Source organism: Teleopsis dalmanni, chromosome 2 (assembly GCF_002237135.1).
Source record: "Teleopsis dalmanni isolate 2A chromosome 2, ASM223713v2, whole genome shotgun sequence".
Lineage (NCBI taxonomy): Eukaryota > Metazoa > Arthropoda > Insecta > Diptera > Diopsidae > Teleopsis > Teleopsis dalmanni.
This window is the reverse complement of record NC_051847.1, coordinates 125,009,956-125,024,680: the sequence shown is the minus strand read 5'-3', so window position 1 is coordinate 125,024,680 and position 14,725 is coordinate 125,009,956. Positions and strand designations below refer to the sequence as shown.

The 14,725-nt window shown below is 27.8% G+C and overlaps 2 protein-coding genes across 2 annotated transcripts in view; both read right to left on the bottom strand.

Annotated features, from left to right (window-relative positions):
• Positions 1-14,725, bottom strand: part of LOC119682735 (serine/threonine-protein kinase PAK 3-like) — a 491,650-nt gene that overhangs the window by 166,808 nt on the left and 310,117 nt on the right. The gene's annotated exons all lie outside the window — the stretch shown is intronic.
• The window catches only part of LOC119675640, a gene marked incomplete at its 3' end in the record, with an annotated part of 46,920 nt that continues 40,310 nt past the window's right edge, over positions 8,116-14,725 (bottom strand). The window contains 1 exon segment of the mRNA XM_038086847.1: positions 8,116-8,752. Within this exon segment, the coding sequence (XP_037942775.1) occupies positions 8,511-8,752 (242 nt within the window).

The window sequence follows — 14,725 nt, the reverse complement described above, 5'->3', positions numbered from 1 at the left end:
CGATTTTGTTTACATCTTCTTCGTACATTTCCTATCTCTCACTATCAGTTAATTAAAAGCGAAGGTGTTGACTCATGACGATATAACACGGCTTAATTGTATCACCGTCCACATACGCAGTGAAGTGCTTTAATGAATTTGGTTTTTACATCTCAGTCATTCAAGATTTTTAAATGAAAGTTATACTACTCGATATTTATGAATGAACACTTCAAAACGTTAAAACGAAAATTATTTTATTGAATTTTATATATAATTAAATTCATGAAAAATATTTAATTAAAAGACATATTGTAACTAAAATATATGAGTAGCGAAGTGATGTGAAGCTTATTTGAATTAATTCTATTGATTTGAAATTCCTCATCATAGAATTTTGTATAATTTTAAATTATAATAATTTTTGTTGTTTATGTATATTAAAATTAATAAATAAAGATACAAACATTACAGTTGTTATATAAAGAATATATATAAGTTTTACTTGACTTAACACTACAGTAATACATACATTATGTACTTGATCATAGCACAAAATTGCTACCTTACAACACCATAAAATTTTATTGTGTAGTATTGATCTTTTTTGTTACTGCAAAAGTCGTAAAGAGATTGCTGATCTATGAAAATGCATAAAAACCATCAAACAGTCACCACTTGTCTGATTTTATATAAATATTTAAAATAATATCTAATTACAAAAAACAGAGGATATAATAAAAAAATCAAAAGTTGTTGACCAAAAGAATTGAATTACACTTCATATTGCGCCATTGTTCGTTGAACTAATGAAGCCCACTATGATTAGTACATACCTTCTGCTCAAAAAGTACTCGGATTTTGTAAATAAAACACACAAATTTAAACTTATTCCAAATTTATTTTATCTTCTTCAAAATATGCTCCTTCTGAAGCGAAACACATATGCCAACGCTTAACCCAATCTTCCATACACTTTTCGTAGGCCCGTGCAGGTATGGCTTTTAGTTTCTTCGGTGAATTCTCTTTTACCGATTCAATCGACTCAAAACGCTTACCACGAAGGGGCAATTTGGGTTTCGGGAACAGGAAAAGTCGCACGTATCCAGATCTGGCGAATATGGTTTCTGAGCGATGACAGTGGTGCCGTGTTTGGTCAAAAAATCGCGTACAACAAGAATTTTTGAAAAAGGTCTATTACTTAAAGAGTAGTAAACAAACAACAAAATCCGGATACTTTTTGAGCAGAAGGTAGTCAAAATATAGTTAAACTCCAACCAATTATGGCAGTCCTAATTTAGGACCCCATATTTACTATGATATGGAACAAACGAGCTCACGGACTTAATTCATATAAATGTCAACACTAGTTTTTGATGACGTATTGAGTTTTATAAAAATTATGTATCTTCTTTAATATTATTTACCACACATAATTTCTGGACTCGACAAGGAAGTTTTTACTGACTTTATTCGTATATATGAGTATATCTATGACCAAGTAAGATTAAAAGACCTCAATATTGTAATTATATTGTTATGAAGTATCAGAGTGTTGCAAGCCTCAGTATGTCTCCTTGTGGAATATATTAAAAAAATTCTACTGGTTATTTATCACATATATAAGCATTATACATTATATAAATAAGATGAATTCTGATAAAAATTGACTTCATTATTTGCGATTTTTTTATAAGTTCTTATAATAAAATAAAACAACCCATATAACTACATATGTACATTTTGACATATAAATTTTTTTTTAAATTTATGTGGATTTGTTCTTAAATCTCGCTAAATTAAGGCTCGCTAGCATGAAAATTACTAATAGGAACATATACATCCCGATTCAAACTAATCTCAATTTGACAGTTATCCTAAAAGATGTGCTTATTCACATGTGACAATAATTCCGTCAACTAGTCCATTAACATCCATTTAGGCTTCTTAAATCAAACTTATTATGATATGATCTTTTATTTTATTTTTTACATCTTACAGATAAATACACTGTAAAATAATATGTTTCTAATTTTAATATTTTTAAATTTCTAGTAATAAGTATTTTTAAATTTGGCAGCTTTCCATCCTATCATTATTATATATCTGTTACCATTAAGTTTATAATTTAGAAACCACATTAAATCTACGCTTAGAGATGTCGTTACTATGACTGGAAATGAATAATAAATGTTTTTTGCATGGATCTGAAAATCTTATACTTAAAACGTTGTTTAAATATAAATAACATTCAACTTAATGAACATTTTAGGTACTTTATTAAGTTTTACTTATTGCAAAATAATATTATGTTATATGCTAGTCTAAATATTCTGTCTTATACATCTAAACGAAGTTAGTAGAAATATCAATGTATCCCTCCTTGAGTTACCAGGATATAATGCTTAAGGCTGCTACTGTTAAGAGTATAAACTGCTGCTTATAGGCGCAGCCCTAAGCTATAATTTTTTCTCCCTACGTACCAATCGGTGCCTGTTAATTCATGTTCTGCTGTTTTTATAGTGGATATCGCAAATTATATGCCGATATGAAATCATTTCTGCTAACAATAAATAAATAAATTATATTTAATTTTTTGAAAATGTTTACAAAGAGAGCTTAATAATATCTAATTCTTAATTTATTTTAAGATTCTAACAATTTGTTATGACAATAGTCACAATTATCAAACACTCAGTATCCTAAAAATACAGCGAAATTTGATAAACACAGGCAGATACAAAGACATCAGATCCATCATATTATAAAGCCCCGTAAAGCCCCGTATTTAGTGTGACTTAAAACTGTCCACAGATAAAATGGAGTAAAGGTGCTGATCAAGATCAAGAAGTTAAAATAAGCCTAAATGTTACTTGTTGCAAAGTTCAGGAAATTACCATAAATCACAATAGGTGTTATTTTTTTAACTCTTAAAATAAAAGATACAATTCAGCAAGAGTCATTCACAATAAATTTCGCCAAATTCATTACTTTCTCACAATAAACTTTTTAATCTATCTATTAACCCATGCAGAAATGGAAACTGAATTACTTAGAGCTGAAATCGGTCATTTAATTTTGTTAGTACCCAAGCATTTTCTACTAAACATGCACACACAAATCTAAAACTTCTTGAAGACGACTTTTGCAGTTCATGCTAAAAAGAGAAAGAGAACTTAACAAGTTCTTACCTCTTGTGCAAGATATCAGTCTAAGTAATATTATTTTATCAAATTTTCCAAAAATTTTGGAAAACCGTGCCTTCTATTCTTCCCTAGGAACTATAGACTTAAATTGTACACCGATGAAACCCTTAGTTGGATATATACGATCTCTGAATACCTTAAAACAATGTACGATGATTTACAGATGGCTAGCCTTAGCAGAACTGAAATACTTAAAAAATCGTATGCTTACAGATGTGATACGTGAAATACTTATTAGAATACTGATCTCTTAGCCTCATTATATCCAAAAATGTAACTTTAGAAATGAATACCTAATTGCAACGCAGCTGTGGTAAGTTCTCATCATTATATAATCATGTCGGAACAGATTAATCTTATAATGATAGCGTAAGTAGTAAAACATGAGTCTATAAACGATATATTGGAATCCTGGTAGACTTGCTTAATCTTGATCTAACCTCCCTTATTCGCCATTGTAGAAGACTTAAACTAATCTAAAGTATTCATTATTGTAATAACTTTGAATATATAATACATTTGACTTCGTTAAGCAAAATAGATCATACGCAAGATAGATCAGGCTACGAATGACTGAAATTAATGTAAAATTTGAAAAAAAATCGATTCTTTCAAGGAAATTGACATATTATTCTCTAGGCATACTGCGTTTGCAAAAGCTTCAATGTTCTCTACTTCTGTAACCATTTTAAATATAATTAAAAATATTGTTGTGGTTAAAAATAGTTTATTACAATTCCACTAAATTTATATTCCGAAGATTAAGTTAATTAGTGAGGCTTGTTAACGTTGGCGGTTTGTCCATGTGCAGGTCCTTGAAGCAGTTAAAACAACACATCTGCTGAACGCTTCAAGTAAAATGACAATAAAATGAGCACAGCTTAATGCGATATAAAAATCCTAATACTTGCAGTTGAACTATAAATACGTAACACAAAAGAAGAGGCGAAATTCTGCATTCTACTAAATTCCTACTCCAAGACAGTATTCCTTTGTAGTCGCATCATAACTCAACAAAATCGCTTAAGATTTTTTTTAATGCAATTTGAAGTTCATAACAAAGTATGAAATTATATGTACATGAGAAGAAAAAAAATGAAAAGTATAGCCACCACACGAACAACCATGTAGAAGCTTCCCGATCTGTTCTGAATTAATGTCTACTGCAGTCGCAAACATCAATCACTACACTAAATTAAACAGTTCGTCATATATACTCGCACATCTGAAGACTCATAATCATATCCATGGCACATCAACAGCAGCACAAAGTCAACACAACAAAGATTATTTCAATGTTCACATTTCACATTTTCTTATAGTAAATCCATTAAATTGTCTCACCAAACAAGTGCCGAGTCGACTGAGCCAGGCAAAAGGGGTCCAGATACGTAAACATAAAAGTATTGGAAACTTTTTAACAACAAAAAGAAGAAGCAAAAAATACAAATAAAAAAATTATAAAAAGGAAAATATTAACAATTCCCGCCATTAAATAAATGCTAACTACATAAGAAATAAACAAATCGAGTCAAGGAATTTCCGAAAAAAAACCTCTAATAAAAAATGGAAAATGGAATTTTAAAGCAGAAAAGTTCGAAAATAGTTTGTTTTTGTTTATTTTGATGAAACATAAAAACACATAATTTTAGTAAACCAAATATACAAAATCTATTCTGTTTTATTCTTTATGGACTACAATTTAATTTACTTACAAATTTTAAAAGGCTTACGTATGTACGCTGGTGTGCAGAGATGAAGACTTCATCTAATTGATATCTATAGAATAGAACTAGTAAAGTGGAGTGCACTACTACTACTGCTATGTGTTCCAGTGATTTTTACATATCAAGTATTAAGATGTCACTTTTAATGCATTGCACCATTGAAGAATAACATCAATTGTTGTTATAAAATTTAATAGAAAAGCTCAAAAACATTGGACTATAATCATAATGTGTTAATTTGCACAAACAAATCAGGAGTATCGGAATATAATCCTAAGGGTAGAAATCCTAAGGGTAGTTTACACGGCTTATTGTGAATATACTTGGTCTAGTAACTATAGTTTACAGTGAGATTTCCTCTCTTCTAGCCAATTTTTAAAAGTATCTTTCTTTTATAACGAATACTGTCAATTTTCCACGGGGTTATTAATAAAGATTAATAATTATAACATATGACGCTGCTTCACCTGTTACAATATAAATAAAATTAGCACTTTTATGAAGCATTTTTTCTTAAATTTTTATATTCTTTTGTTTTAATGTATTTAAATAAAGTACAAAAGTTTAAATTAACAACTAGTCATGTCGACTAACAAAAGGTTTTTTTAATATAATATTACAAGTAATGTTACTTATCAAAAATGACCATATAGATCTAAGCTAGTCATCTCCTTGCTGCTTTAAACGCCTCAAAAGGTCCTTTGGTTTGAAGCGACTCCGAAAGTAACGCCGGAATAGTGCTGTTTAAGTGTTGACTCAGTTTGTCATAATGATTTTCGGCAGTCTGCTGTATTTCTTTTTACAGAATCGTGACGTTTTTAAGGTCACGATGTAGATCAGCATTTCGCACATACCACGCAGCGTTAACTGAATCCCTAAGTGTTTGGTACTTTTGTACGATATATATTATATGATTTTTGGCACAACCTCAAATTTGGATGCCATAGAGCCATATAGTCTTGAAGACCTGTTCGTATATCATAAGTTTATTTTGCTGAGATACAATAGATCTCCTTTCAATAAGCCAAGTTAAATTTGTGGATCTAAAAGAATTTACATTTTGAATAATAAATATTTTTTATATAAATATAAAGAGTTTATCTCTTGCACTTTTGATAATGATTTTTCAAAAACCTTCTGCCATAGAGTCCAGAACTTGAAAATTCATAACCCATCGTTATAAATATTTGCAATCGATGCAGATATAGGTTTTTTACTGATAATATTGGAGTTATTGCTGCATACTAAACATCCATCAATACCCGTGTAATTATTATCATTATTATATGAGTGAAGGAATAAAGCATATATCATGACCCCAGTGTCATTCAAAAAATGACGCCAAATAATCACCATGACGGTGTGTATTTTTCAGAAGGCAATAAAATAGCATGGACGCCAATGATATTCTCCCTAAGGTTACAGTTTTACATTATCAACAAGTTTGTTTAATTGCAAACTAAATCACATCTTATAAATAAATTATATTTTACTTGTACCAAAGAATTAATATTGATTGCATTTCATTAATTTTAGTTACTTCTAGTTCTTGCTATTTTTAAAAGATTTTATATCCTTTATTTACTCAAGTAAAACAAGGAGAATAGTCAGTATTTCTTACAACTTACCTTTTAGTTATATCTTCTCTGCCACGATATAAACGATAAAATAATTGATTCATTAAAAGATTATCACTGTGCTTTCCTGTAAAAAAGCAACTATACTTAAAATTGAGTGATGAGAAACGATCTGGCATACAATTGTGGGACATTAGTGAAGTGTGGGATTATTTCTAATATTCCTTATATTATTTGCAGATCTGATATTTGGTTAGATATTGTTATTAAAACTCAAAAATGATTATAATCCGTATAAGAACTTTTTAAAAAAAATATAGAATCGTTTTAAAGATGAATGTAAACTATAATATTATCTATACATTATAGATAATATATATTATAAGTATAAGTATAGACTTATAATATAATATAATATATACATTATAAGTGAAACTATTTGTTGTCAATAAACAGTTGTAAAATATAATAAATGAAACAAAAAAATTGGTTAGATTAGCCGTATGAGAAATAATAGTAGCATTAGTAGTCACTATGTGCCAATTGCTATACTTATCTTCTTCGAAATGAATTTAGTTCATGGATTTCGCAACCTTACGAATTGTGATGCTGTCAGAAACTGATGTTTATTAAGTGGTTATTGCCCAGAGATTATAGAATCTTACTATTGCGAAAGATCCATAGTTACACATATTCTAATAATATATACGTTCTTAAGACATATGTTCTAATAAGCAACATCTAACCAATATCAACATCGATTTCTTACTTCTTTTGCGCAGCAAGAAGGAATATTCTTTAGTTAAAATATAACTGCGAATATATCGATTTTTTATACCCTTTACATGAAAATGTGTGACATAGTCATAGTTAGTTAGTTAGTGACATAGTCAGTTTTTTTGTAAATTTTTGTGATGCTTGAAGGAAACGTATTAGACCTCATACATTATATATTTTTTTATAGCTAAATAATTAAAGTAATTAAGTTTGCGTGATATTTTTAAAAATAATTTTCTTTTTATCTTATGCTGAAAACTATTTTCATGTATATAAAAATAAAATTTTATAAAAATATGTATTTCTCGTTATGTGTCAGCTTTCCTGACTTATTGACTTCAAGTAGATGTCCTATCTGTGTAATTGCATTTCTGAATCTCTTGTTATAACATCACGAATTTTGAAATAAAAAGAGAGAAATTTGCTATTTTTAATAAATAAATAAAATTTATTTTATGATGGAATATATATAGAATAAATATACAAAATAAATAAAATTAATGCTATTATACACTTTATATAATAATAATATAATTTGTTTATATAAAGTTATTTAAATAAAATACATAGTTTTATTTTTAATACAGACTTCTAACCATCCATCCGTCCACCTAACAACATCATTTAATAAATAATATTAAATCATATTTTTAATTTATTAATCTAATTTTAATTTTATTTATACTTAATTAAATGTAATTATTATATTTACTTTTTACTTTTAATTTAATTTGTTACAGAAATGTTTAATAAATTAATGAATAAATGCAAAAGCAAGCAAATCGATAGGATTCACTTTCAAACGTGATTAAATGCAGTTCTTTTACGATATAAGCTTAAAATTGCAACTAATATCGTAAATGTGAAATAGTGTTTTTGAATCATTAAATATGTATGTATTTATTGTAAGATTTATAAGTGATGACGTGATATGCTCTCTCTTATATTACATTTCTATTAATTTTTCGGGAACAGATATAAATTTTATCAGTTTTAAAGCAAAGCAATTATGTATGTTTTATGCATTTGAACTCATTTTTACTTTGTTTCTTTGAATTCATTTTTTACTACTTTCCTCAGTATCAATATTCTAGCAACATATTGTTGAGATTCTTTTTCCTTTTATTTTATGTTTTAGAATTATATTTTCTCATTTCTCAAATGCAAAGACTGTAGCTTTCAACACTTTGTAATACCATAAAAATATGTGTATATTTATGAGTATAAACTTGTCAATATGTATTTCAATGCAGTTCAGCAAGTTTGTAGCTTTCAGCCACTTTCTCAATGAAAACATTTTCCTCGTTGCCCACATAAAACCGAAACCGGCAAAAGAAATTATGGTCAAAGCGCAGACACTTGCTATTAAGCCTTCTGTTGACGCTTTTGACGCTCTGGACGCTGTGGATGCTGTGGACGCTGGACCGCTTTTTAATGCTTCGTCGCATTGCTAAAGCAATAAATCGCCTTTGAAAATAATGTTCGACTGTAAATATCAAAAGGAAAAATTATATGGAAACAAAATATATACTTAATGTTAAACTAAAACATAAAGTGGTTCATAAAATATATTTTTAATGCATTTATGCAGGCATTTTATGTTCTGTATAAAAGTTGCTAAATATCTGGAAAAAAGTGCTGAGAAGTAAATTTGAAATTTTGCTTTAAATATGCGTAATTTAAAATTAAATCAATTACCTAATAAATTGTATTCCTGTTATAGAACTTAAGTAATTTTTGGGTTTTAGTCATGGAACTATAAGTTGTAGTCAACATGATGTTTTATACTACAAGGATAATAAATTAATGTTTAAATTATTTTATTCTAAAATTTATAAATCAAATCAAATTAATGACCTAATTCTGATTAATCCGGACATTACCATTTTACAACGGATTTTAATTAATTGATTAATTTTGAAAAATTCTTTCCCTTCCCCTACATGTATGTCAATAGAGTCTAGTTTGTGCTCAAAAGTTGAAAAAACTTTTCAGTTGAAAAACATTAAATTAAGTAATCAGCGTGAAAATTGCATATACTAGTTTGTTTTATTGTTACTAATTTTACTTTAATAATACATATAATGGTGTCTCAATTATAGGTTCAGTTGCTGTTGAAATTACCTTAATTGAAATGAAGTTTTCTTTATAATTAAAACCAGGAAACAATATTTATACACGCTTATACATTGGTAATATAATAATATCATTTAATAAAATGTATCATTTTAAAAACATTTTATTTTGCATTTTAATTAAAAGTAGACTTACTACAGAAATGCTACTATGAAGCATAATCAACACATTACTATGACATATCAATTATTTAATGAAAGGACAGAGTATCTTCCTACAAAATGCTGCGCTTTCTACCATTTAAGGAATATCCTCAAGCGGTTATTATACAAAATGTATAAAAATAATGACACCTTTTAAATGATGGTTTCATTTAATCGTATAATGGCCTAGGAGGATTTCCTAGATATTAAAACCATTATTATAGCTTCTTTCAAATCAAATGTCAGTAGGACTTCTACAGTTAAAAATAAGGTAATAGGTATAAGGTTTATTAAATTATTTATAATAAATTTGAGCAGTATCTACTGTTAGATTTGACGAATTTAAGTCAACCTAAAAATCGAAGGACTTTATTAATATATATTTTTATTGATTATTAATGTATCATTGTTTTTTTAAGATAAATATTTTTCTTCTACTGACACTATTTGAAAACATCCCGAAATCAAATTTTGTCTATTATCCTTGTGAACTGCCATTGTAATTTGTATCAAATTAGAGATCTTTTTTGTTTTATTTTCAATTATTTGATATTAATTTTAAAATAGCTTCTAAGATCGTATGTGCAGTGTTGAATTTCTGTTGTTAACAGGATCGTAGATATTATTTACTCGCGCCTTGTTATATGCAACAATTTTTACTTCTACAATTGTTTTTAAATAAATGATATGAAACGAATAAAGTTCGATATTCTTATATCGTATACACATTCTTAAAAGCATATTATGCATCTAAAGTCTTGTTTATTCTCCATAGACCAAAATATTATTAATTAATTAATTGTTATTAATATTATAACTTTTGTTACTAGAGTTATGTTTTTTTTAATTCAACTACAAGTTATTCTATTTTATCCCATACAATTTTTAAATACGATTTACAATATATATATATTGTAATTATTATCTATATCTTTATCTATTTATTATATACTAATAATAAGCAAATTTTAAAAAATATTGATTAAATTAGGTAGTTAAATATTATTTTTATGGTTGTCCATTAAGCCCGTTTAAAACATTTTTAATTATGTTATATTTTATTATTATTTCATTTTAGTATACATAGCAATATGTTATAATATTTTAATAAATGCATTACATATTTATTATGTTTGTTATAATAGCTTTGTGTTAACGAAAAAAAAACTGTAAGTTGGTATTCTATTTTTAATCTATATTATATAGTTATCATTGAAGCGTGTATTTAATAATTATACAAAATAAATTAAAAATAATAAACACTCTAACAGCTTAAGTATCAACTTAATAACACTTTAATAGCAGTTTTAATTAGCTTCAAATATCATAAGTAAAAAAATAGATAAGCAAACTCTAAGCTTTCTTATTTAGTTATTCTTATTTATTTCTTATTTAGTTTCTTATTTCTTATTTATTTCTTATTTAGTTTATAATTTAGAATAGTTGTAGTTAACTTTTTTAGTTATTTTTAATTGTTAAAAAGACTAAAGTAAAAATACATAAAGCTTATAGATTATTTTGTATTTTGGTTTTCTTTAATATATATATAATAAATAGTCTATATAACTATAGCCGACGAACTTCGATCGTTGAAATTTTTCCTTTGGGCGGAGTTTTAATAATACTCCATCAAAGAAAGATGTCAAACGAACTTCAAACATCGGCAATAGTTATATAGACTACTTTTTAATAATAAAAAAAAAATAAAAACTAAAAATTATTAAAAAATTGTTTAAATGGAAAATCAATTATGTCTCTTAAGTTTTCGAATGTGTTCGGCTCTATCTAATAAATCCACAGCAATTTTTCCAATCCAGTATTCCAGTTTGTAAAATAAGAGTTACCTGGATATTCTAGTTTCCATCTAAAAGCATTTAGATGATGTATTATTAACTTCAAACACCTAATTTTGATAGCAAACCTTAGATTTAATATCAGTTGAATACAATTTTAGGCTATCCATATTTATTTATTAAGCTAATATTAGTTGCAGTCTGCTATTTCACTTACAGTTGCTTGTAACAGTGATGTTTTAATAAGTAAAGATGAATTATAGGATCCAATAAATTTCGTATTAATTTTAGGAACAAACCTTTACCGAGTTCACTTATTAATTATTTCGTTGTGAAACATAAAAGATTACAATGTTAATTTTTTCTTACCAACAAACTATTAAAAACTTAGAGGGAGTCGAATAGCAAAGAAAAGACAAGAACAAAAATTTAGTTAATATATTGAAAATTGGCTGAACACACAAAAAAGATTAAAAGAGAGTAAGAGAAATATTGAAATATTAAGCGTGTCACTGCAAGTGAATAATATATGGAAATTACCAAACATATATATTATTTTTTAAAAATTTAAATTCTTTTATAAAATATAAACAGTAATTAAGATCTAATATAATATTTCATTAATTTTATTTTTTTTACAGGTACGTAAATCAATATATATTCACATGTCTTTCTTAAAAAAAGTAGTAAGTATAACTAATATCCATTATTGTTATTATTCGCAGATATTCTCTAAGTGCTTACTTTCCAATACTTAATGTATATATATGTTATAAATATATTGATATTGATAATAGATATATATAGGTTAATAATAATTGATGTTACTAAGATCATGGTTTTTTAGCAATATCATTATCATGAGGCCATATAAAAAAGACTTATTAATATTACTGATACATAATATATGTCAAAAATATTATAACATAAATCTATGTATTTAATTTTTTTAGTTTATGTATAAGATGTTTTGTTATTTTTATTATTATGTTTTATTATTTAATAATGATTTAAACGAAACTTTTTAACTGCGTACTTTTCATGGAACTACGAAAGCATTATGTAGCCGTATCTATCAACTCAGTTTTTTTTGGATTATTTTTTGCATTTATCGTAGATAAAACATTTAAAGCAGAAAAATATTTACCATTTCAGAAAACATGAAAAAATATGAATAAAATTTATAAGTAAACCAACCGATGCTGTTTATTTACTTTACACTTTTTTTCCTCAATAAAGTATCTTTGCATTTGCGAGCAATCAGTAAAAAATTGCTATCAAACGCGACATAAAGCCAGCATTAATGCCGCCAGTGTTGCCACATTACTGCATTGTACGCATTTTATTAGTCATTCCATACAAAATGGCTGCAACATTGTTTCACTACATAAAGCATTCTGAAATGGATCCATGTTTCCAGGATTTGCTTAAATGTGCATTATTTTTTAACTGAAAAATTGCTATTCCTTTTTTGTTAAACTATCCTTTTTATTGTGCTCTCATTTTATCAGTGTTTCCGTAGAAACACTCGTTTTACTCCTTTTTGCGGAATGTATTTATTTCTTTTGAATGAATGTATTCATTTAACATTTATCGAAATTTTGTTTACTGAAATGTAGTTCAAAGAGTTTAAATATCACGTTTCAGATATTTTGTTAAATTCTTTGAACTACAAGTAAAATCAGAAAATCTTTTATTTTTTATAAATAAAAAAATGGTTGAGTTTTTGAAAGTAGCGCATATCTCTTTTATCACGGAAAAACTTTATTTCCTAACTACTGTCATTACCTCGCGGCTGTGGCTCTGAAGATGGGGACGAGGTCGTGTTCCATTTCATGTGTCAATGCCCATCTTTAGCTAGGAGAATATCAAAAATCTTCGAGGCCCCTTTTCTAATCGACCTGACCGAGCTGTTATCCTTAGCCAAATTCATTGAACTATCAGGTTCGTTTTTCTTTACCTAATGGTGGAGTTGTTTCCTTTTTCGGCATTGATCGTTTACTGATCTTTCAGTCTATATACGTACCAATGTTTGTGGTCCTTTGGTACAACAATAGGCCATTATTTGACCGAACACTCAGTGTGGAAATCGACAAAATACTTAAAGAAACCCATTACCTACACATCAACGCTCAAAGACAGCAATAGAAAATGGGTTAGAAGCAATGAAGAAAAAACCGAAGCTTTCGCAAATAACCTGACAAAAATCTTTCAGTCTAGTAATGTGCGTTGTGATGAATTACTGATAGTCACAGAGAGTAAAAACCAGCTAATCGATCGAATATCAAAATGCGAACTAAAATGAGCAATAAAAGACTTGAAAAATTGTTGATGCAATTCAATACACCAATAAATCTTAAATATATTCCTAGCCTATGGAATATTACAAATAAAAATGATTCCAAAACCAGGCAACCTGCTAGAATGCATATCGTCATATAAACCTATTTCAAAATTAGCAATCATTTCAAAACACTTCGAAAAGCTATTCTACATGACACTAATGTCTATAATAGAATCCGAAAAGCTAATACCAAACCATCAATTTGATTTTCGTGGCAAACATTCGACTATAGATCAAATACACCGCATTGTCGATGAAATTGAAATGGCTATTGAAGGTAAAAAAGTATGTTCTCTTGTATTCTTCGATGTCGCGCAGGTTTTCGACAAAGTCTGCCACAAAGATCTTCTAAATAAACTAGAAATATATTTGCTGTCATCATGTTTTGCGATTTTGAAATCTTACATTACCACGAGGTTTTTTATGTAAAACATGAAAACTGTTACTCAAACCTATCTGCAATAAAAGCTGGTATTCCTCAGGAGAGTGTACTACTATACCTGCTTACACAACGTACTTGCCAATAACACCTGAAAGTAAAATTGAAATATTTGCAGGTGATACTTCTGTTCTGGCGATTGCTGACTCCGTTGAAGAATCAATAGTCAAATTACAAACAGCTATAGATTCGTTAGACAATTGGACAAAAAGATGACGATTCAAACAAATAAAAAAATACAATACTTTTCTATTTCTATTCAAAGTACCCAGATACCATATGCCAACACTGCAAAATATCTTGTGACATAACGTTGGACGCAAAACATCGATGAGAGGAACACATAAAAAGAAACGAGACGAGCTTGATATGAAGTTGCGAAAAATTGAATGGCTGATTGGCCGCAAATCCACACTATCCATGCAAAACAAGATTTTACTATGTAATCAAATTTTAAAACCTATATGGTCATATGGCGGTGAACTATGGGGAAGCGCTAGACAAAGTAATGTCGAAATAATCCTACGTTTCCAGAACAATGTTCTACGAAATATTAGGAACTGCAATATACACCGCGATCTGACCACAGTTCGCCTTCTTCAGT